The 25423-nt window shown below is 34.0% G+C and overlaps 2 protein-coding genes across 5 annotated transcripts; both read left to right on the top strand.

Moving 5' to 3' along the window:
• On the top strand, positions 1–4652 carry LOC125418254 (TMV resistance protein N-like). Its single transcript, XM_060818217.1, has 5 exons — positions 1–791; positions 1168–2278; positions 2457–2771; positions 2860–3924; positions 4010–4652. The coding sequence occupies exons 1-5, from the start codon at positions 316–318 to the stop codon at positions 4637–4639; spliced, it is 3597 nt and encodes a 1198-aa protein (XP_060674200.1). The 5' UTR covers positions 1–315; the 3' UTR covers positions 4640–4652.
• Positions 4653–16386: 11734 nt separating this feature from the next.
• LOC107430126 (TMV resistance protein N) lies at positions 16387–23683 on the top strand. 4 transcript variants are annotated; one of them, XR_009639312.1, is made up of 7 exons: positions 16387–17022; positions 17353–18466; positions 18650–18964; positions 19056–20126; positions 20211–21041; positions 21313–21382; positions 22451–23683. XR_009639312.1 is itself a non-coding variant. In XM_060818215.1 (5 exons), the coding sequence occupies exons 1-5, from the start codon at positions 16541–16543 to the stop codon at positions 20886–20888; spliced, it is 3660 nt and encodes a 1219-aa protein (XP_060674198.1). In that variant the 5' UTR covers positions 16387–16540; the 3' UTR covers positions 20889–21661. The 4 variants fall into 4 exon arrangements, 1 of the variants encoding a protein (XP_060674198.1); XR_009639311.1 differs by having other exon boundaries at positions 20211–21382; XR_009639310.1 differs by lacking the exon at positions 22451–23683 and having other exon boundaries at positions 21313–21661.
• The last annotated feature ends 1740 nt before the right edge of the window (positions 23684–25423 follow it).

Below are 25423 nucleotides of genomic sequence, written 5' to 3'. Positions count from 1 at the left end.
ATGATCTGCCGTGGTCACCACTTTTCCTTTTCTTACAATCAGAACCGCATGACCTAGTCAATACAAAAGTCGGTCTTCTTTGCTAAAGCTAAGCTCAATTATATTTTCTCCGATCTAGTTTATAGTAAAGTACTATAACCATTTTCTGATAACTTTAATTAATTATCTCTGTGCATCTTCACCGAGAAGGAGAGTTTTCGATCTGCCATCTCTGAGTGTATCTTGATATACAAAAAAGCTACCTAAGAAAACTTTAATTTTCCCATTGACATCTTCCTTTTACTTGTGGATTTGCAGCTGGTTACGGCAAGAGAAATGGCTTCTTCTTCTCTTTCTCTTGAAGAAAAATACGATGTGTTTCTTAGTTTCAGAGGTGAGGACACACGCCATACTTTCACTAGCTATCTTTATGCAGCTTTATCCGCAAAGCAAATATTAACTTTCATGGATCACGAGCTTGAGAGAGGGGATGAAATTTCACCAACACTTAGCAAAGCCATCGAAGAATCCAAGATTTCGGTTATCATTTTCTCGGAAAACTATGCCTCATCTACGTGGTGTTTGGATGAACTTGTGCATATACTTGAATGCAAGAAAGCAAAAGGGCAGGTTGTTATGCCAATCTTCTACGGCGTAGATCCATCGGTTGTACGAAAACAGAAGGGGAAGTATGGAGCTTCATTTGCTGAACATGAAGATCGTTTCAAAGATAAAATGGAGAGGGTGCACCAGTGGAGAGCCGCTTTGACAGAAGCCTCTAATCTATGTGGGTTGGATTCGAAGGATTTCAGGTAACTTTCTATTCTACAATCTATTAACTACATGTCTCTAAATGAATGGGAGAAAATGAGAGAAAATTTATAAATTCATTTTAAGATGATAAAAGATATTAGCATAATATAATAATGATGAAATGCAGTCAATAAAAAAAACTCTATTTTTATTTCAAATTGGTCAGAACCACAGTGAAAATATCTAAATTGCTTAATTCAAATAAATTAATGAATATATTACGAAAGTTGCTTCATTTCTTTTTTCACATAAGACGCTTTATATATTTATATATATATATATATATATATATGTGTGTGTGTGTGTGTGTGTGTGTGTGAATGTATGTTAGTTCTATTTTTTCTAACAATTATATTATTTTGATCATATTTGTAGGCCTGAAAACAAGTTGGTTCAAAAAATTGTTGAAGATATTTCATTAAAATTGCCTAAATATCTATTAATGGATGAGCATTTCAAGGGACTCATTGGAATTGAAAAACATATTAAAGAAATTGAATCACTATTATCCATTGGCACAGAAGATGTTCGCTTTATTGGTATTTGGGGTATGGCAGGTATTGGCAAGACAACCCTTGCTAGTGCCATATTTCAAAGATTGTCATATTTTCAATTTGAAAGTTGCTGCTTTCTTTGGAATGTTAGGGAAGAATATTTAAGACATGGACCAAATCATTTGAGAAAGAAACTTCTATCTGAGTTATTAAGTGACGAGTCTATACTAAGGATGGATACTCCATTTATAGCATCATCTTTTATTGATAACAAACTCCGCCACAAAAAGGTCCTTATTGTTCTAGACGATGTGGATAGTTCAGTCAAATTAGAAGCTTTAGTAGAGGGATATGATCACTTTGCACCTGGGAGTAGAATCATTGTCACAACTAGAAACAGGCAAGTGCTAATTAAAAAAGAAGCTGATGATATTTACAAGCTCGAAGGGTTAAATGAGATTGAATCTCTACAGCTGTTCAATTTGCATGCTTTTGGAAAAAGTTCTCCTTCAAAAGATTATGAAATGCTGTTAAACCACGTGACAAGCTATGCTGATGGAAATCCATTAGCTCTGAAGGTCTTGGGTTCCTTCTTGCACTCCAAAAGCACAGATGAATGGAAAAGTGCATTAAACAAATTAAAAAAAATTCCGAATAAGGATATTTTAGATGTGCTGAGAATCAGTTACGAGGGACTAGATGATAAAGGGGTCCAAAATCTATTTCTTGACATTGCGTGTCTGATTAATCAATCTTTTACTAGAGATGATGTAGAACACATGTTAGATGAGGGTGATTCATTTGTGAAAATAGGATTAACTGTTCTTATTGAAAAGTCTTTGATTGAAAGTCGCAAAGCCAACGAGCTATGGATGCATGATTTGTTGCGGCAGGTTGGTCAAACAATTGTTTGTGATGAACACAAAGAACCTGGTAAACGTAGTCGATTGTGGGATGTTAAAGATGTTTGCCATGTTTTGGAAAGAAATACAGTAAGTGCTAATGCACCATTGATTTCTTTTAGAAATGACTGACATCTTCTTATAAAGGAAACACTAAATCCAAAATTATTTCCAAGAAACAAAATTACCCAGTGTATATAAGAGCTCTTAATAGATATCCTTAATTATATTGTATCCTTAAATATGTTAGTGTACATTTGATTTTCAGGGAACTGCAGCTGTTGAAGGCATCTCATTCAACATGTCTGAAATTCATAAAGACATAAAATTGTGCCATGCAACCTTCTCAGAGATGTATAATCTACGAGTTCTCAAAATTTGTTGTGACAACATTGGTAACAACAAGTTCAAACTGTACCTCCCCCATGGTCTTGGTTCTTATCTTTCTGATAAGTTAACATATCTTCAATGGGATTTATATCCTTTAAAATCTTTGCCATCAAATTTTTCTCCTGAAAATCTTGTTGAACTGGTATTACGTGGCAGCCATGTTCAAAAACTTTGGACTAATCAGGAAGTTAAGGTATGCTTAATATGTATGCTGTACTGTAAGTAGATATTATGAACTTGCATACTAATTAACTTGATCGTTTTTTCTTCTTCTGTTACAGTCTTTTCCAATATTAAGGAGGATTGATCTTAGTTATTCCAAGTTCCTTACACGACTACCAGATCTGTCACAGTCTCCAAATCTGGAAAGGATAAATCTTGAAGGCTGCGCAAGCTTGGTTCAGGTGCTTTCATCTCTTCAAAATCTTGAAAAGCTTACTTATCTAAATTTGAATGGCTGCTCCAAACTCAGGGACCTTGAAGATATATCAAAGAGGAGAACAGAGGGGTACTTGGATGTTGCAAGGTTAGGAGGCATTAAGAAACTTTGGAAGAATTTCACATATCTAAAAAGTTGCATCCAAAGGTTTACAGGCAATTTATGTCTCTACTCATCCCGGGATCACATTTCCCAAAAGTTTGCACCCAATTTAACATCTTTACTTTTGCGTGAGACAGCAATAGAAACAGTGCCCCCATCAATTGGGTATCTGTTGGGTCTTGTTGAATTAGACTTGTGGCATTGTAAAAGACTTAAAAGTCTTCCAACAAGCATTTGTCATTTGAAATCTCTTGAATCATTAGATCTATGTGGTTGTGAGAAACTGAAAACCTTTCCAGAAATCTTGGAGCCCATGGAACACTTGAGAAATCTTTCGTTAGCTTTCGCGGGGATTAAAGAGTTGCCAGAGTCTGTTGAAAATCTAGTATCCCTCAAAGATTTATTTATAGAAAGTTGCAAGGATCTTGAGTTTCTCCCCAACAGTCTATGTAATTTAAGGAACCTTGAGAAGATATGGCTTCGCTTCTGTTCAAAAGTTCAAAAATTGCCTTCCCTTCCACCGTCTTTGCATCAATTGTGGGTGGATAATTGTGAGAGATTGAAATCTTTACCAGAGCTTCCATCGCTATGTTTGCGTTTGTCTGCAAGTGGCTGCACGTCACTGGAGAACATTTCAAACTGGAGGGCTCCACTATTACACCATCTGGCTGATATCATTGAAGATTGGAGTCATAATGATTATATTGACTTTTACGGATGTACAAAATTGGATCAGAATACACACAACACCATAATAGCTGATCGTGCAGTAATTCAAATTCTGGCTCGTATAAAATTTGGAAGGGTATGTATATCTATTTGTCTTCATTTGTTGAGATTGTTTATAATTTTTTGAGCAAGTTGATTAATTTCCCATGTTCATGAAACAGGTCAATCCTTATCATAGTTTTTGCTATCCAGGAGATGAAATTCCGGTGTGGTTCAACCATCAAACTTGTGGGAGTTCAATCAATAATATTATGCTTCCTCCATATTGGAATAATGACGACTTCTTGGCTTTGGCTTTCTGTATTGTTTTTCATTGGAATAAAATTGACAGAAATGCATCGTTAGATACTAGTTGTAAACTGAATTTCAAAACCATCGATGATGGTAGTCTTTACGAATATCATAATTATACTTCGTCCTACAAGTACGACAAGTTTAGTTCAGATCACGTGTTCATATGGTATGTAGAAAGACGGTCTTTGGAATCTAGCGAAGAAATGGATGGACTAGATTGGCCCTCTACCTGTAGTACTGAGGCCTCTTTCCGTGTCTATCCTATTTATCCTTTTTTAGACAATGTCAACAACAATGAAAGTGAGTATGGCGAGATTAAGAAGTTTGGGGTTCGGTTTGTATACAAACAAGACATGGAGAGATGTGATGCAGAAACTGAAAGAAAGAATAAGAGAAGCTTCAATGAATGTTGTGAATCAAGTGGAAGTGAAACTGTTGGCTTTCTTGAGGAAGAAGACGAGGATGAATCACATTCTAAGAAACTCAAGCTTATGTGACTGTTTTGCAGATGCAGAGCAATTGGATATTGAGGAACCGGAAAAACAGAACAATTCCGTGCTACAACTTCAAGACATGCTTTGCTGCTACTAATGAAATCATTGTTGGCTCTGATGGATAAGGAATAAAAAAATCAAAGCATATTCCACGTATGCTAATGTAAGTTCGTTTAAACTTTTCTTTTTTCCTTTTTTTTTTTTTTCTTTTTTGCATATTAATTAATAAGAGTTGATAAACTCTGTTTACAACATGCATTTTGTAGTATTTTAGTGGTAATTTATAAACTCATAATTAACAACTTGTAAGGTAATTTCTAGAGGAAAATTTTGTGACACTCATTCAGGGAAAATAAAAATATTTTGTTATGAAAAATATTTTGAAGGATTTTTCATGTATATATATTGGTGAATTTTGTAGTATCTTTTTTAGTTGCAGATTTTGAAGAATATGTGTGTGAGCTATGCAGACACCACTGCACGTAGCTTCAAATGAATGGTGTTTGAAGTTCTCTCTTCCTCTTGTCTTTCTTCTTATTTTGACATTGGATTACTTGTTTTTGTGATATCAATATGAATTTCTTTAATAACTTCTATGAGCCATTTTACATATATATGCAGAGAAATTTTTTTTAAAAATAATGTATTAAAAAAAATACTGTTTCTTCCGTGTCGTTGGAGTTTCCAGTTTCTTATTGCAAAGAATGCCTAGGATAAAACAGTCCCTTAATAAAAACCAACTTCAATAGTACAAGATCTACAGAAGGGTCTCAAATTCTTCATAAATTGTATGTTAAAACATCTTATATGGATAAGAACCACTTTAGTAACAATCATGAGTCTCGGCATAGTCATATGTTGATCTGAATCTGAATTTCCAATTAGAGATTTTCCATATATATATATATATATGTATATGAGTAATGGAGAGAGAAATCATGAAATAGAAAGAAACATACGTGACACTGACACACACACACATTCATTAACAGGATCGTCCAAGCATAAAATTATTAATTGTCACTTTTCACTTGTGTGAGAGCTAACTTACATGGTTTAGTTGGATTCTAATAGAACTTAAAGTTATTAACAAAAGTTCAAATCTTATGGACTTTATGAGGTTATAACTTATAACCTCAGCATTTTTAGCTGCTATTTCCCTTGTGTCTTGAAGAACCCTTAGTGATTCAATTTAGTGGAATTCAGGTGAGATCTTAGTGAGTTTATACAATTAGTGTCATCCACTTCCATTCTACTACTTCCAAAAAAAAAAAAAAGGAAATCTTATTGACCATTTTCAATACATATAAATTTAGGTAATCTTAGCTTAGTAGTGGCTAGTTGACACACTACACATGTACAGCAAATAGCTATTTGTAGAATGGTAAAGTCGGTTTTCTTCACACGTACAATTAGTGTCAACCACTTTAACCGACTTTACCTTGTGGCTGATTTCAATCGATCTAGAACCATCAAACTTCTACTTTATTTTACAGCCACATGTTTTTAACTTTGAGCATAAGTAATTCTAGATTATTATGGTTGTGAATAATTGGATTAGAATACACCCAACACCATATACACTCGCTGATCGTGCGGTAATTAAAATTCTGTCTCGCATAAAATTTGGAACAACTATATGTATGTATGTCTGTGAGAAAAATAATCCTCAAATCTGGTCACCAATATATATGTGTTTACAAGCTGTTAAAAAGAGAAGAAAGAAGGGAATTTTGCAGGTCCAAAACGGCATCATTTTACTGCAGCAATAATGACGGGCAGAAAGGATATTTCATTAGATACTTGCCACGTTGGAGCTGCTGGAGTTAGTTGAACGCATCGTTTCTTGTTTTGGATATATATGTACATTTAGTCTTCTTCTTGCTGGTGCAGATAGAAAAACAGAGAGCAAAAAAAAAAAAAAAAAATTGCAGACCGTGTGTAGCTGTGTGCGAAGAGATTCCCGTGAGTTTTGAGAGCCATTATTCCTTGTTTTTCTTTGTGTTCTCAACGTGGGTTTGAGAGAGATCTCTGTGGAGATTGAAGAGTGAATGGGTGTATTGGGATCTTGGATATTGGTTTGGGTATTCTTGTGTGAATCCACCAATGATGGTCTGTTATTAAGCTTGTAAACACCATTTTTCTATAGTGCAAAAGCTCAACACTTGAGCAACGAGGACGTAGGTCGATTTTGACCGAACCTCGGTAATTTTGTGTGTTCTTGTTTAGTATTTTCTTTATTGAAGTGAGTTCAAGAATTCTACAACAGTGGTATCAAAGCCATCATATTCTAATCTTGAAGAAAATTTCTCTGATTCGTGTCTTTCTGCACTTTGGGTTCAACGTTAATTCTTGGTCAAATTAATTCTGAAATTGGGGTTTTCTTCTTCAATCCTCAACAATGTCGGCCAAGCTGGAATTGGAGGTCTTCAATGGGAAGGGTGACTTCCTCTTATGGCGTAAGAAAATGAGAGCAGTCTTGGTACAGATGAAGGTGGCCAAAGCAATTGACAATTCCTTCTCTGAGTCTGTTACTGAAGAAAAGAAGATGGAGATGGATGAAATTGCAATGAGCACCATCATTTTGCATCTTTCAAACAATGTCTTGAGGAAGGTGGATGATGTCAAAACCACTGCTAAAATGTGGACTAGGTTCGAACAACTCTATTTGGTAAAATCTCTCCCTAACCGAATCTTATTATTGGAACAATTTTTTGGTTTCAAAATGGATGTAGCTAAAGACTTGGATACCAATCTTGATGCTTTTAACAGATTGATATTGGATCTTGCTAATTGTAAGGTTGTCTTTAGTGATGAACATAATGTTGTGATATTGCTTAATTCATTGCCGGAAACATATAGAGAGGTCAAGAATGCTATAAAGTATGGTAGGGATGAGTTGTATTTAGACATAGTGATGAGTGCCCTGAAATCTAGAGACTTAGAGTTAAAATCTGAAAACAAAGGTGAAGGTCTCAATGTAAGAGGTAGAACTGTCAATAGAAGTTGGGGTCAAAATGACCTTAGAAGTAAATCTAGAGACAGTTACAGGTCTAAGTCTAGGCTTAGAGGTAAAAAGTGTTTCTATTGTAAGAAAGAAGGCCACTTTATTAAGAGTTGCTTTAAGAAAAAGAGAGATGAAAAACAAAAGAGCCAAGAAAGTGGAGACTTGGCCATAGCCTCCACTGAATTAGACTCAGCAGAGGTTCTTGCTGTCACCTCTGAACAAAATGGCTCTGAATGGGTGCTGGACTCTGGTTGCTCATTCCATATGTGCCCAAGTTTAGGTTGTTTTCAATCCTACACTAAGTGTGATGGTGGTCAGGTGCTTCTAGGTAATAATCTGTCATGCCAAGTTGTTGGTATTGGTGATATTCAGTTACAAATGTATGATGGCACTGTGAAAACACTTTCTTCTGTGAGACATGTTCCTAGTTTAAAAAGAAATCTGATTTCTCTTGGAATGCTTGATAATTTTGGTTATTCATGCAAAACTGAAAATGGTGTAATGAAAATTACTAAAGGTGCATATGTTGCCATGAAAGGTGTTAAGAAAACGGTTTGTATATTTTACTTGGTAAAACTATTAATAATTCTAGTAATGCATCTGTTGGGTCTTTTGTGGATAAAACAAACCTATGGCATAATAGGTTGGGTCATATTAGTGAAAAGGGTTTGTATTATTTGAATAAGCAAGGTGTATTTGGCAAGGATATGATCAGCAAGCTTGATTTTTGTGAAAATTGTGTTTTAGGAAAACAACACAGGTTGAGCTTTAACTTAAGCACAAGTAAAGCTAAATTTGTGTTAGATTATGTGCATGCTGATTTATGGGGCCCTGCCAAAGTACAAACTCAAAGTAGAAATAGATATTTTTTATCCATTATTGATGATCATTCTAGGAAAGTATGGATTTATTTGTTGAAATCCAAGGATGAAGCTTTCACAAAGTTTAAGGAATGGAAGTTACTTGTTGAAAATCAAACTAATAAACTTGTAAAAGCTTTGAGGACTAATAATGGTTTGGAGTTTTGTAATAATGAGTTTGATATTTTTTGTAAAAACCATGGTATTTTAAGGCATAGGACAGTAAAGCACACACCACAACAAAATGGTGTAGCTGAAAGGATGAATAGGACACTGCTGAATAAAGTGAGATGTATGCTTGTGTCTTCTGGATTGCCAAATTTATTTTAGGGTGAAGCTGTTATGACTGCCATGCACTTGATTAATTTATCTCCATCTATTGTTTTAGAGTTTAAATCACCTGAACATGTTTGGTCTGGAAAGCAACCAAATTATAATAATCTTAGAGTGTTTGGATGTGCTGCTTATGCACACCAATTTGAAGGAAAGCTTGAACCTAGAAGTACGAAGTATGTTTTCCTAGGTTATGCTCAAGGTGTCAAGGGATTTAGGTTGTGGGTTAGAGAAAATTCAAGTTTTAAAGTCATAATAAGCAGGGATGTGATATTTGATGAAAATACTATGCCTTGCAAAGTTACTAACTCTGCAGGTACACAATCTGAGCATGAATTGGACAAGAAGCAGCTTGTCTTACCAAATCAGGTGGAGAACCAAGATGGTGATGATAATGGTCAAGGTGTTGATGAGTTAGAAGGGCAGCCAGCTAATGAAGAGAGTGGATTAATTGAGTCAAGGACACCAACCTCATCATTTTCTGATGAAGATACAGTTGAAGAACAAATGGTACAGTAGTCCCCAAGGTCAAATCAGAAATTATTAGCTTCTCCGGGATATTTGTTAACTAGAGATAGAGCAAAGAGGCAAATCAAACCCAACAAGAGGTACAGCTATGTAGATTATATAGCATATGCCTTGGTTGCATATCAAGACTTGGTAGACAATGAACCAAGGTCTTATATGGAGGCTATGAAATCTAAGCGAGCATCTAAGTGGATGGAAGCCATGAAAGAGGAGATGAATTCACTTCATGAGAACAAAACGTGGGATTTAGTTTCAGCTCCTACAAATCAGAAAATAGTGGATTCCAAGTGGATTTTTAAGGTCAAGGAAGGGATTACAAGTGCTGAACCAGTGAGGTTTAAAGCCAGACTTGTGGCTAAGGGTTTTACACAAGTGGAAGGCATAGATTATAATGAGATCTTCTCTCCAGTTGTGAAGTATACCACAATAAGAACAATTTTGGCCTTAGTAACTCAATTCAATTGGGAATTGGAGCAGGTTGACGTAAAGACAGCCTTTTTACATGGAAGTTTGGAAGAAACTATCTATATAAGATAACTTGAAGGCTTCAAAGTTAAGAAAAAAGGTGGAGAGCTTGTGTGCTTACTTAAGAAGCCATTATATGGTCTCAAACAATCACGAAGGCAGTGGTACAAGAGATTTGATTCTTTTGTGGTAGAAGCTGGATTTACAAGAAGTGGTTTTGATAGTTGCCTATATTTTAAAGATACTATGAGTGATAGAGATGTCTATCTTCTCCTTTATGTGGATGATATGTTGGTGGCTGGTCCAAATTTGAAGGTGATACAATCAGTCAAGGAGTTGCTTAAATCTGAATTTGATATGAAGGATCTAGGAGAAGCAAGGAAGATTTTGGGAATTTCGATTGCCAAAGATAGGAGAAAATCAGAGATGAAGCTGCTGCAAACTTCTTACTTGTAGAAAGTGGTTTCAAGATTTGCTATGGATAATGCCAAGGTGGTAAATGTTCCACTTGGAGGACACTTCAAACTTTCAGCTGATCAATGTCCTACTACAGAGCAAGAGAAAGAAGATATGGTAAGAATTCCATACTCCAATGCTGTTGGTTCAATTATGTACATAATGATTTGTACAAGGCCAGATCTAGCATATGCTGTTAGTGTCCTTAGCCGATATATGGCAAATCCGGGTAAAGCTCATTGGGAGGCTATGAAATGGTTGCTTAGATACGTGAAGCAGACTTTGAATGAGGGATTGATTTACAAAGGTAATCAAGAGAATGTTGAGCTCAATGGTTATTTAGATTCAGATTATGCAGGAGATAGGGACAAGAAAAGGTCCATTTCAGCTTATGCATTTACTTTATGTGGAAATTGCATAAGTTGGAAATCACAATTACAACCAGTTGTGGCTTTGTCCTCAACAGAGGCTGAGTATATAGCAGCTACTGAAGCTGCCAAAGAAGCAATTTGGCTTAAAGGATTGCTAATGGAGTTGAAGGTGCTTGATGGGGAGGTTGTTTTATACTCTGACAGTCAGAGTGCAATTCAATTATGCAAGAATCCTGTCTTCCATGAGAGGTCTAAACATATTCAAGTCAAGTATCACTTCATTCGTGACATGGTAACTCAGCAAACTTTTAAGTTGGAGAAGATACCAACTGAATTTAATCCCTCTGATATGGGAACTAAGGTCCTGCCCTTGAGCAAGTTCAATGCCTGCAAAAGCTTGCTCAGAGTAGGAACAGGCTGAATTTGGTGAGAGTTGATGATTGCTGGGATGGTGTTGTTAGTTTCTGCATTTGGTGAATGATTTGAGGATTAGGTGGAGATATGTGAGAAAAATAATCCTCAAATCTGGTCACCAATATATATGTGTTTACAAGCTGTTAAAAAGAGAAGAAAGAAGGGAATTTTGCAGGTTCAAAACGGCATCATTTTACTACAGCAATAATGAAGGGCAGAAAGGATATTTCATAAGTTACTTGCCACGTCGGAGCTGCAGGAGTTAGTTGAACGCACCGTTTCTTGTTTTGGATATATATGTATATTTAGTCTTCTTCTTGTTGGTGCAGATAGAAAAACAGAGAGCAAAAAAAAAAAAAAAAAAAAATTGCAGACCGTGTGTAGCTGTGTGCGAAGAGAGTCCCGTGAGTTTTGAGAGCCATTCTTTCTTGTTTTTATTTGTGTTCTCAATGTGGGTTTGAGAGAGATCTCTATGGAGATTGAAGAGTGAATGGGTGTATTGGGATCTTGGGTATTGGTTTGGGTATTCTTGTGTGAATCCACCATTGATGGTCTGTTATTAAGCTTGTAAACACCATTTTTCTATAGTGCAGAAGCTCAACACTTGAGCAACGAGGACGTAGGTCGATTTTGACCGAATCTCGGTAATTTTGTGTGTTCTTGTTTAGTATTTTCTTTATTGAAGTGAGTTCAAGAATTCTACAACAATGTCTATTTCTCTTCCTTTGCTGAGATTTTTATAATTTTTGAGCAAAGTTGATTAATTTCCCAGTTCATGAAACTGGAGCTAAATTTTCATTATTTTCTCTATCCAGGAGATGAAATTCCGAAGTGGTTCACCAATCAAACTTGTGGGAGATGCAATCAATATTATGTTTATATAACCTGATTTAGTGCTAGTTTGCTTACTGGGCTCCAATAAAGTTTTTTTTTTTTTTTTTTTTTTTTTTTTTTGGTAGTTAAGTTATATGCTTCTGTCATTTTTCGTAAAATGCATAAACTGGGCAGACTTCACCAAATCCTTGAGGTTGATTGCTAGCTAATTACAATGATGTATGAACTCTCCAAAGTGCAGGAGAGGCAAAAAGAGTAATTAAAGAAGATAATATTAAAGGGACTTAACAATTGAGACTTTAGAAAATTTATAAGTAAAGCCATATCATAGGACTATAAATTATAAATTTTTGATATACTCACATGCCCTGCAGACTGCAGTGAGAAAATGCACTTAATATTGCAACGACCACCTTATCATTTCTCTAAAACTTCCTCAATTGAAGAGATCTTTGGCTTTTCACCCAAAAAAAATAATAATAATACATAACTAAAAAGTGGTTTGCATCCGAATTTATCAACCATACGTACTCATGGTACGAAAATAAAACACATTTTCTAAGTTAAAAAAACAAATTATTCATTTTGACTAAATATCCTGGAAAGGATCACAACTTATCAAACCCCAACGGAATAAATTTCATGTAAAATTAACAAGCCACTGTTTCTAGCGTCACATAGATAAGAGAACAATAATAAACAAAATAACTCTTTTGCCCTCCAAACACCCCCTAATTGTAATTGAATTTGACAAGTACTACAGAATACAGGACCAGCCAACTTGAAAATTATTAATTATGTATTCATATATATATATATATATATATCTTCAATATATACATACACATAATTAAAGGATAAAATTTATTGACAAAATCTAATGATCATTAATGATAATTTTATTTTAATAAGGTATTAATCAACAGGCAATCACAACATAATATTCCATTCTAAAGGCATATGGATTGTCTTAGATGTTTGAATACAAAGCTTGATGCGTAAATAAAAAGGCCCATTAAAGGACATATGAGCCTTAACAAAACAAAGGCCGAATCCCACATAACCAGCATAATGTGTTGAAAAAAGCTTAAAAAATAGAGACATCGTATTCACATATATTGGCATATTACTTATTGCCGCATGTGTCGGTGAGCATGAGAACGGTGATGTGTTGAAAAAAGCTTACAAAAAAACTCAGCAGAGTAAATATAGTGCATGTAGCATTAAATTATACGGAATACATTGAATATTTTAAATATAAACAGTTGTTAATGTTTTTATGAATGGGTCTTTCAAATAGTGTGAAATTTTAATGATCCGTTAGTTTAATTTGATGGGAAACAATGTCACAAATCATACCCCGTGGCTTTGGTGCTGATTGACAGGGTTCTATGGTAAAAATTCATCATCTAGGACTTTAAAAAGTTAAAATATTATTTTTAATAATATTTTGACTCATTGAAATTTAAGAATGACCAAATTTAGTTCTATTAAAAGGATTGTGAATTTTAACATTATTTTAATTTAACAAAACTTTTTTTAAACGAATTTGTATTTATTATAATTTTAATAATTATTGAGGTATTAGGATTTTTTTTAACATCTTCTATTTAAGTTTTATTTTTAAAATTATAATGGCAGCTATTAAATAATAAAATGTGAAAAATTATTCTCTTTTCATTTTAATCTTTGGAATTCATGCGCAAATCAACAACTATTGAGATATTGTTGTCCATATTTGATCAAAAACTTTTTTTAAACGAATTTGTATTTATTATAATTTTAATAATTATTGAGGTATTAGGAATTTTTTTTACATCTTCTATTTAAGTTTTATTTTTAAAATTATAATGGCAGCTATTAAATAATAAAATGTGAAAAATTATTCTCGTTTCATTTTAATCTTTGGAATTCATGCGCAAATCAACAACTATTGAGATATTGTTGTCCATATTTGATCAACTCTCGTCTTTCATAAGCTTCCCCTACATCGAAAGTTCAGAGCCACCATTTGTGAATCATGGTGGAATCCGGCAACTGCATTCCAACCCTCATCTTCAATTTGCAAATCGACTCATTTCGATCGGAGCACAGGTCACCTTTGTCACCGTTCTCTATGCTCACCGATACATGCTGCATGTCCACTGGAGATCCACTCTGGCCACTGCATTGTCATTCGTACCCTTTTCTGATGGCTACGAGGTAAAAACCAGGTGGTGATGATGATGTTGAAAACTACCCTGGGGAGATACGAGGTACAAACCAGGCAATGCAGTTCCAAGCATCTCTCCGATCTCATCCTTGCGGTACCAGCGACGGCTAACAATTCACAGATTTATTCTCTACTATCTTCAAGCCATTGGCAATGGAGGTTGCCCATGAACTTCAATTACCGTAGGCTCTTCTCCAGATTCAACAAGTAACAAGATCAAGAACAATAGTAATAACCCTTCATTTTTTATAGTATTACCAGGTCTGCCATTGAAGTTCATTGACCTTGACTTTCCTTCAACCTTGCACGCTTGAAACGAAGAAGATCTGCTTCTCAATATATATATATATATATATATTGAAAGACTGAGTCTCAAAATATTCAAAGAGCAAGTTGAAATACTTATAAAGAAAAAGACGCAAAAGTCCTTGCAAATGCCTTTGATCATTTGGACCTAAAGGCTTTAAGATCAATCATAATGTTAAATTTGATCGGAATCGGACCGTTGAATCTTCCATCTAATAGTTCATTTGGAGGTGATCTTTACCAAATTAGCTCAAAGGATAATTATAAAGAACGGTTGAATTGAAAGCCCAAAAAATCAGTCATTTATTTGCCTTTGCGGGGGTCCTTTTTTTGTCAAATCAGTTGGAGTTCTTTGGCTTTCTCTTTTTACTTGCCGCTGGATTTAGGCTGTATTAACCTTTCCGCTCCCTCTCTTTTCCTTCCCCCAAAAAATCACCCCCTTTTTTGCTTTAAGCTTTTGTTTGTTGTTGTTGTTTTTTTTTTTCCTCCTCTTTGCCTCAGCAAGCACGAAGAATAATATTGGATACATTTTTTCAATTTATTTTTTAAAAAATTCATTTAATATGTAATTATTATTATTATTATAATAATCAAAATTTCATCTACCATATTAAAAATAATATAATTATTTAAAAAATCCAATTATAATAATAAAAAATAATGATAAGTTGGATAAATGATATGCTTTTATTGGGTTATTATAATAGGATTCGATAACTAAAAACAAAAAAAAAATCAAATATTATTAATTTTTATTTTTAATATATTTTTAATTCGTTTGTATTATTTTATTTTTATAATAAAAGGGTTCAATCACTAACTATTTTTATTGTGTTATGGATGAAGTTTATTTTTTTCTAATATTTTACCATAGGTCTAAAATAATTTATATTATAAATATTGCATTTACAAATATTATTTGTTAATTTTTTGCAGTTTTAAAGTTTTAAATAGAGTATTTGGTTAAATGTTATTTATTTTTTTCATATAAACTGATTTTTAATAATTTATTTTAAATAGTAATATAAAAAAATACATATAAAAGATAAGTTCATTGTACAGTTATAATTAGAATATAATACAAATTGATACAATACAAACTAATATAATATAACATATCAAATGTATTTTGAAGGTGTTCCCAAAGGTTCTTTTTCTTCTTCTTCTAATGAAAAAATAGATATGTGATAATATATTTTAATGAAAGATGTTAAAACTGTTATTTTTATAGTTACCAAAAAAAAATTATTGTTTTCTTATCTATAAAATAAAACATTTAAAATGATAGCTATAAAACAAATGGTGAAAGAATTTAATTTTTTTATTCTAAGGGGACTTAAATCATTTTATCATATCACATGAGAGAAAGAAAAAAGATTTTGGTCACAAGTTAATTTTTAAAAGGCATTTTTGAATTTTTTAAAATTTTAGACATAATTTGAAATGGCTGTAAACCTCGTATGCTATAAGCGATATTAACCATAAACAAAATGATTCTATTACACTCCGACTACTCCTAATTCAATTTCACAAGTGTTCCACATAAAGAACAAGCCGACTTGAAAATTATTAATTATTGTATAATAAACAATAGGCACTAACCACATAAGATGCCAAAGTTAGATTTTAAATCAAAATTTTCTTTCTTTGGTTTTGTAATTTATTATATTCTTCGTATTGTGCTTTAATTTTGAATCAATAATTCACATTCGTACTCCATATGATCATTTAACCTAATAATAATAATAATATTTTTAATTCTTTTCCCCAAAAAAAAAAAAAAAATTACTGGAAAGAAATTTTTTTGTCTATTCTGCCGTGGGCTCTACTTTTTCTCAGTTTATTATAGTCAAAACCGCGTGACCGAGTCAAATGTTTTAGTAAAGTTGGTCTACATGGTAATGCTAAGCTTAATTATATTCTCTCCGATCGAGACTATAGTAAAGTTTAACTATTTTCTGATAACTTTAATTAATTATCTGTGCTCTGCCCTTCTTCATTGAGGAGAGAGTTTCGATCTGTGGTATCTTATATACAAGAAAAGCTAGCCAAGAAATCTTTAATTTTCCAATTGATATTTTCCTTGTACTTGTGAATTTGCAGCTGATTAGAGCAAGCATGGCTTCTTCTTCTTCTTCTCTTTCACTTGACGAAAAGTACGATGTGTTTCTCAGCTTCAGAGGTGAGGATACACGCGATACTTTCACTAGCTACCTTTATGCAGCTTTATCAGCAAAGCAAATCTCAACTTTCATGGATCACGAGCTTGAAAGAGGGGATGAAATTTCACCAACACTTAGCAAAGCAATCGAGGAATCCAAGATTTCGGTGATCATTTTCTCCAAAAACTATGCTTCTTCTACATGGTGTTTGGATGAACTCGTGCAGATACTTGAATGCAAGGAAAGAAGAGGGCAGGTTGTTATGCCAATCTTTTACGGCATAGATCCATCGGATGTACGAAAACAGAAGGGGAGTTACAAAATTGCATTTTCTGCACATGAAAAACGTTTCCATGATAGAATGGGAATGGTGAATCAATGGAGAGCTGCTTTAACAGAAGCATCCAATCTATGTGGCTTGGATTCAAAGGATTTCAGGTAACTTTTCTATTCTACAATCATTAACTACATTTTTCTAAATGAATGAGAAAATGAGAGAAATTTGATGAACTCCATTTTAAGATGGTAAAATGTATTAAAACAATATAATAACAATGAAATGCTGTCAAAAAAAAAAAAAAATTTCTGTTTTCATGTTAAAGCGGTAAAAACCTGAGTGAAAATAAATTGTGTAATTCAAATAAATAAATAAATATATTGCTAGAGTTGCTCCATTTCTTTTCTCACGCATGACACTATATATATATATATATATATATGTCAATTATATTTTTCTAACAATTATATCTTTTTCAATCATTTTTATAGGCCTGAAAACAAGTTAGTTCAAAAAATTATTGAAGACATTTCAACGAAATTGCCTAAGTATCTTTCATCAAATATGCATATCAATGGACATCTTATAGGAATTGAAAAAAAGATCAAGGAAATTGAATCAAAATTATGCACTGGCATAAAAGATGTTCGCATTATAGGTATTTGGGGCATGGGAGGTATTGGCAAGACAACCCTTGCTAGTGCTGTTTTTCAAAGATTGTCGTATTTTCAATTTGAAAGTTACTGCTTTCTTTGGAATATTAGGGAAGAATATTTAAGGTGTGGACCAAATTATTTGAGAAAGAAACTTCTGTCCGAGTTATTAAGTGATGAATCGATTTTGAGGATGGACACTCCATTTGTAGCATCACCTTTTATTCATGACAAACTCAGCCGGAAAAAGGTGCTCATTGTTCTAGATGATGTGGACAGTTCAACCCACTTAGAAGCTTTAGTAGAAGGATATGATCACTTTGCACCTGGGAGCAGAATCATTGTCACAACTCGAAATGTGCAAGTACTAATTAAAAAAGAAGCTGATGATATTTACAAGCTTGAATGGTTAAATAAGAATGAATCTTTAGAGCTGTTCAGTTTGCATGCTTTTGGAAAAAGTTTTCCTTCAAAAGATTATGAACTGCTGTTAAACCGTGCGACAAGCTATGCTGATGGAAATCCATTAGCTCTTAAAGTCTTGGGTTCTTTCCTTCGCTCCAAAAGCACAGATGAATGGGAAAGTGCACTAAATAAACTGAAAACAACTCCCAACAAGGACATTTTAGATGTGCTGAGAATCAGTTATAAAGGACTAGATGATCAAGAGGTCAAAAATCTATTTCTTGACATTGCATGTCTAATTAATCAATCTTTTACTAGAGATGATATAGAAAACATGTTAGATGCAGGCCATTCTTTTGTGAAAATAGGATTAACTGTTCTTATTGAAAAGTCTTTAATTGAAAGTCATGAAGACAACAAGCTATGGATGCATGATTTGTTGCGGCAAGTGGGCCGGACAATTGTTCTTGATGAACATAGAGAACCTAGTAATCGTAGCCGATTGTGGGATGTCAGAGATGTTTGCCATGTCTTGGAAAGAAACACGGTAAGTGCAAATGCATTATTTATTTTTTTTCTCTTTTAAATGACAGATAACTTCTGACAGAAGAAACGCTAAATACAAAATCATTTCCAAGAAACTAAATTATAAAGTGTATATAAGAGTTCTTAATATATATCCTTAATTATGTTGTATTCTTATCTATGTTAGTGTTCATATGATCATCAGGGAACTGCAGCAGTTGAAGGCATCTCATTTAACATGGCTGAGATTAGTAAAGATGTTAAATTGTGCCATGCAGCCTTCTCAGAGATGTATAATCTACGAATTCTCAAAATTTATTGTGACAATATTGATGAGAACAAGTTCAAACTGTACATTCCCCAAGGTCTTGGTTCTTATCTTTCTAATAAGCTAACATATCTTCGGTGGGATTTATACCCTTTAAAATCTTTGCCATCAAAGTTTTCTCCTGAAAATCTTGTTGAGCTGGTACTACGTGGCAGCCATATTCAAAAACTTTGGAATCATCATGAAGTTAAGGTATGCTTAATATGTTCTACTCTAATTAGATATAATGAACTTGCATTCTAATTAACTCTAATCCTTTTTTTTTTTTTTCCTTCTATTACAGTCTCTTCCAATATTAAGGAGGATCGATCTTAGCTATTCCAAGTTCCTTACTCAAATACAAAATCTGTCTCTGGCTCCGAATCTGGAAAGTATAAATCTTGAAGGGTGTAAAAGTTTGGTTCATGTTCTTTCATCTCTTCAAAATCTTGACAAGCTTACATATCTAAATTTGAGTGGCTGCTCCAAACTCAGAGATTTTGAAGATATATCAAAAACAACAGGGGGGTACTTGGATGTTGCAAGGTTAGGAGGCATTAATAATCTTTTAATTAATTTCACATTTCTCAGAAGTTGCATCCGAAGTTTTATGGGCAATTTTTGTCCCTACTCAACTCAGGGTCACATTTCCCAAAAGTTTGCACCCAATTTAAGATGTTTACTTTTACGTGAGACAGCTATAGAGACAGTGCCCCCATCAATTGGGGATCTCTCGGGTCTTGTGAAATTAGATTTGAGTTATTGCACAAGACTTAAAAGTCTTCCATCAAGCATTTGTCATTTGAAATCTCTTGAATCACTGCATATGTCTGGTTGTAAGAAACTCAAAACATTTCCAGAAATCTTGGAGCCTATGGAACACTTGAGAACTTTTTGGTTAGATAACTCGGGGATTAAAGAGTTGCCAGAGTCGATTGAAAATCTAGTATTCCTGAAAGAATTATATATACAGCGGTGCAAAGACCTTGAGTTTCTCCCCAACCGTCTATGTAAATTGAGGAACCTTGAGAAGATATTGCTCAACCACTGTTCAAAATTTGAAAAATTGCCTTCCCTTCCACCGTCTTTGCTCCACTTGTCTCTGAATCATTGTGAGAAATTGAAATCTTTACCAGAGCTTCCATCACTGTGTTTGGAATTGTATGCAATGTACTGCACGTCACTGGAGAAAATTTTAAAATGGAGGGCTCCACTATTAGACAATCTGGGTATTGATGTCACTGGAAGAAGGGGTGATACTCTTCAAACTTTTGACTTTTATGGATGTGAAAATTTGGTTCAGAACACATGCAACACCATGCTCGCTAATCTTGCAGTAATTCAAATTCTGTCTCGTCTAAAATTTGTAACAGCTGTATGTATATCTATTTCTCTTCGTTTGCTGAGATGCTTTATGATTTTTGAGCAAGTTTATTAATTTCCCACGTTCATGAAACAGGGCACAGATAACATTAATGTTCTAGTTTTACGCCATCCAGGAGATGAAATTCCAAAGTGGTTCAGCTATCAAACTTGTGGGACTTCAATCAATAACATTATGCTTCCTCCATATTGGAATAATGATGACTTGTTGGCTTTGGCTTTCTGCATTGTTCTTCGTCGGAATATAATTGACCATGGTATAGACTTCTATATTCATTGTGAGCTAAATCTTAAAACCATCGATGATGGCCGTCTTTACAAATATCATGATTATTCTTGGTGGATATCGGAAAACAATGTTAGATCAGATCACGTGCTCATATGGTATGTAGAAAAACGGTCTTTACAATATTCAGAATGGAATAAATTTAGCAAAGAAATGGATGGACTAAATTGGCCCTCCACTTGTAGCACTGAGGCCTCTTTCCATGTCCGTCCCTTTTTTATTGATAGCAGCGAGCAAGCTTTAGACATTGGAAGTGATCAAGCAAGACATGAGTATGCCGAGATTAAGAAGTTTGGGGTTCGGTTTGTGTACAAACAAGACATGGAGAGATGTGATGCAGAAACTGAAAGAAAGAATAAGAGACATTTCAATGAATGTTGTGAATCAAGTGGAAGTGAAGCTGTTGACTCTCTTGAGGAAGAAGACGATGATCATGAATCACATTCAAAGAAACTCAAGGTTATATGACCGTTTAGAAGATGCAGAGCAATTGGATGTTGAGGAACGAAAAAAACAGAACAATTTTGTGCTACAACTTCGAGAAATGCTTTGCAGCTAATTATGAAATCATTATTGGCACTGATGTATATGAACAAGAAAATCAAATATTTGTCTCCTAAGGTAAATCCATTTACTTTGTTTTTTCGGTAAATTTAATTTGTATGAGTTAGTATACTCTGTTTACAACATGCGTTTTGTAATATTTTGATGGTACTAATATATAAACTAATAAGTTTACAAATTGTAGGGTAATTTCTTAAGGAAAATTTTGTCTTTTGTTTGAAATGATAGACATAGAGGGGGAAAAAATTGACATGAAAAGTATTTTGATGGACTTTTCATGTATATATTGATGAACTTCGTTCATCACCATTTGGCATGTCTTTTGTAGTTTCAGGCTTTGAAGAATATGAGTGTGAGCTATGCAGACACCATGGCACGTAGCTTCAAATGAATGAATGGTACAGTGCCTTGGAGAAGTTCTCTCTTCCTCCTGTCTTTCTTCTTATTTTGGCATTGCAACAATTGTTTTTATAATATCAATATGAATTTCTTTTATAACTATGAGCCATTTTACATATATTTGCAGAGGAAATCAAATGAAATAGAGAATGAATTGCATAAGAATTACGATCCTGAGTTGTTTATGGTGCATTTTATGGGTCAAGTAAATCTTTACATCTTGTTGAACATTCTTAACATTCTGAGTATAATAATTATCTATCTGATTTAATTTCTTACTTTGTTATTATTCTCTGTTGGAAGTGTTTGACAAAATGTGTTTATGCATGGTTGGACATTTTTGTGTTTTTGAATTGTACTTTGTCATAACAAATACTCTTTCCATCAGGTGCTAAATAGTAGATTCTGACTCAGCATAGATTTGGTTTTGAATTGGATAATGTCATTTTGTCAAAATATATGGATTATATGATCAATTGCATCTAGTATGCATGTATTTGAAATATTAGCTTGATTACTACCAAGAAGTTAAACACCCAAGTATGATATATGGGTTAGCTTGGAGCTCAACAAGGTCTGAGCAGTACCATTGAGTTAATACATGGAGAACATTGCAACATGCTGCCAAACACTTGGGAGCCTTAATATTTTTCTCGCTAAAATATGTTGTGGAACTCTGTATATTCATTTCATTTAGACCGGTTTTGTTAATGATGGTGAAATTGCTCAAATTGGAATTCTTTTTTTTTTTTTTTTTTTTTTTTTTTTTTTTTTGGTGAAATGGATTGTAATATATTCAGTAAGCAATTTTTATTGGTTCATTGTCAAGTAGTTTAGATTATGTGTCAAATTAAAAGTGCAAATGCTCTGCATCATAGCACTTGCAATGGTCCTGTGCTAATATACCTGAAAAAGTTTAGCACTTATAATAGCATCATGCAGTAGAAATTTTAACTGTAATCTTTATATATCCGTGGTTCATGTTGTTAAATTTTAACAGCAGTAGAAATTTTTTTAATTTTTTGAAAAAACTTTAACAACTTTAACGCATGGCTCTTTTATTATAGGCTATAGTTGTTGGCCAGATGGCAGCCATGCACCCATTTGATAAAACGCAAAGCAAAAGTCAAGACACGCAAACTTGGAACTATCCTCCTTACTAACCCACTGCTTCGGCTGGCTAGTAGCTCTATATACCTCACATTAAATTTTCATATATATATAATACAACCATACAAGAACAACCATTTTTCCAGCTGATCTAATAAAATGGAGAAAATGGAGAGAGAGAGAGAGAAACAACTTCTGCAACGTATGTCTCTACGTTTTCATATCTCTATGCTACTGCTACACCATAGCTAAGTTTGTTCCAATAGGTGTTCTGGACTCTTTGCCTTACTACCAATTATATCTCACTTCCTTTTCTTACCTCTCAAACTCTCCTCTGCCAATCTTGGAGGCAACACAGCTTTATTCATAGCTTGGCTTGCCAACTTCAAGCTCTTACTTTTCGCTTTCCATCATTGCTTCCCTTTGTCGAGCTCTTCTGGCGCTTGAGCTGGAGCCGCAGTTCGATGAACCATATCTCGCCACATCTCCACAGGACTTCTGGTCAAGGAGATGGAACCTCATGGTCAGCAACATCCTCAGTCTCGCTGTCTAAGGAACCATCGTTAAAGCTCTCGGCCAGTGTCACCGGCCGAAAGTGGGCTTTCACTTCCGGCGATCATGTTAAAATTTACAGTGTCGGAGATCATGCATGAGCTCATGTTTTACCATTTGGGAGGTCACCTGGTTCTCTATCCTTTATGGGGTTTGTTTAGTGGTTGAGATTTGTTTGAAACAGGTTTTGACCCCGAAAGTTCCGGTTACCAAGATTGATAGCAAGGCTGTTTGACCATCGGATTCGATATGGTTACGGCGTCTTGGCTTTTCTTTCCACCGCTCCTCAAGTGTAACGCTGATGTTACAACATCTAATGAGTACACGACGGGGGCTGCATGTGTTCGTGAGAAAGAATGTTGGGAGTGCTTTCTCTTTGAAACAATATTTGATCATATATGCATAGATCACCAAATTAAAGAATTATATGGTGGATTATTAGAGAAAAGTTATGAACAAGCTGACCGATGACAGGTAGGAGATAATTTCTTTTGTATCCCGGGCTCCTTGCAAGCAGAGAGATGCCATAAATCTTTTAGAACATGATCATAGATTATGTGATTAAATTCTGCCATTGCATGTTAAATACATAAACTGAAAAGTCTTATAATAAACAAATTGAACGATATTGTAAACAATGTATCAAGTTTTTATGATGCAACAACCGATAGTTTGGCTATGCATTCAGAAACTTCCATCCATTCCTTTCACTTCAAACAAGTGGTAGTGGTCAGATTGTAGATTTCTTCATTCCATGTGTCCCTTTTTGTTTCTTTCATGTCCTAGTATTACTCAGTCTTGTGTAGAAAGGAAAGCTCAAGATAAATTGTTGCAATTAATGCTGCACATTTCTAAAGAGAATTCTAGAACTACTTAGGTGGCAAATAAGGCACGGAGATTGATGAAGATATTTTGTATAAGTGTTCTTATTTTCCTCTCTCCTTTCCTTTCTCCACCGAGAGTATCCCACAATATCTTTCAATAAATTCCATTATAAATAAATAAGTAAAAGTTAACAAATTTCCAAAAACAGAGAGATAGCAGGGGCTCTTTAGCCTTTCAACCCCATTATTCCTTTTAAGAGAGAACAATTAAGAGCATGATCATATAAATAGGATGGTTTTTTGTTTTGTTTTTCTTTTTTCTTTTGGTTAAAAAATATCTTTTAGTTTTTCTCTCAAATTGAAAATATTATAGGTTAATCATACTTTTCTAAAGATTTAAGACATGCTCAAAGTTTGTATACTTTTGAAGACAGAGAGATAGCAGAGCCTTCACTACGACGGAAAAAAAAAGGGGTAGCAGGGGCTTCTGAGAGCATGATCATGTAGCTAGGATATTTTTTTTTTTTTTTTTTGGGTTAAAAAATCTCTCTTACTGTTTCTCACAAATTGAAAATATTAAACATATTTTTAAAAGATTTAGAACATCCTCAGAATATGTTTACTTCTGAAGACAAAGAACATTATGCTCATAATGGATATCGCAAAAAGCGTACTAAATGACCTAGGTATACCCCTAACAAAATATCAAATGGCTAATATTTGGATCCTCCACCATATTTCTACTCTGCCACTATTGAGATTAAAATTTAACTTATTTTGTGCATTTATCAAATGGAAAATTAACAAAATACACTAAGCCCATCAATCTAGTTCAAGATTCAAGTTACATAGTTCTAAAGTCGTACATAGATATAAGAAATTTAATGGAAGGAAAGCAGAAATTGTACAATTACCTCTCAATGCATGCTCATAATTGAAGAGTCCAAAAGTTTTGAATAAGATCCAGTTCTTTGGCTCAATTCTGATTCCTGACTTGAGAGTTCCTGCAATATAACATTAATTAAACAAAAACTTGTTCAAGCATAAAAATCTCTGAAGGAGGACATAAACATTGGCAGTGACCATCTAAAATACATATTGTATTTGACTTCTGTAATTAGCCATTCTATCTAATATACAAGGACAAGAATCTAGAATCATCTGCCAAAGAAAAGAGAAACTACTTTTATAAGAAACAAATATATAACATAAATGAGTGGTGATAATGTCAGGACCCGTCCAGAATTCCTCCCCGCAACCCTAGACAAGCCCTGATCCCAGGGAAATACCACCGAACCTTCCAAAGGAAAATCCGGCAGCACCTCCCCTAAGGGTAGGACTAACCAAAAATTACCTGCACTGAAAACACACTTCTAAAAACATCCTCTTATTCCTCCCACATTACTACAAATTGATTCCACAAATTTCAGCACTTCAAAATATAACAGCAACTCAGTGCATAACGAACAACTACATGTCCAATACAGTATACAGAGCATTATACAAATAAATGTGGAATTTATACAATGACAGATACGAAAACAATACAAGATG

The sequence above is a fragment of the Ziziphus jujuba genome, chromosome 6, assembly GCF_031755915.1.
Source record: "Ziziphus jujuba cultivar Dongzao chromosome 6, ASM3175591v1".
Classification (NCBI taxonomy): Eukaryota; Viridiplantae; Streptophyta; class Magnoliopsida; order Rosales; family Rhamnaceae; genus Ziziphus; species Ziziphus jujuba.
Note: the sequence above shows the minus strand (reverse complement) of the source record. Positions and strands in the feature narration are given on the sequence as shown.

Excerpts from the sequence above, each read along its gene's own strand:
- LOC125418254 (XM_060818217.1), top strand. The coding sequence starts at position 316 with ATGGCTTCTTCTTCTCTTTCTCTTGAAGAAAAATACGATGTGTTTCTT. Across the intron at positions 792-1,167 it reads TTGGATTCGAAGGATTTCAG|GCCTGAAAACAAGTTGGTTC; the intron begins GTAACTTTCTAT and ends TCATATTTGTAG. Across the intron at positions 2,279-2,456 it reads ATGTTTTGGAAAGAAATACA|GGAACTGCAGCTGTTGAAGG; the intron begins GTAAGTGCTAAT and ends TTTGATTTTCAG.
- LOC107430126 (XM_060818215.1), top strand. The coding sequence starts at position 16,541 with ATGGCTTCTTCTTCTTCTTCTCTTTCACTTGACGAAAAGTACGATGTG. Across the intron at positions 18,467-18,649 it reads ATGTCTTGGAAAGAAACACG|GGAACTGCAGCAGTTGAAGG; the intron begins GTAAGTGCAAAT and ends TATGATCATCAG. Across the intron at positions 20,127-20,210 it reads GTCTAAAATTTGTAACAGCT|GGCACAGATAACATTAATGT; the intron begins GTATGTATATCT and ends TTCATGAAACAG.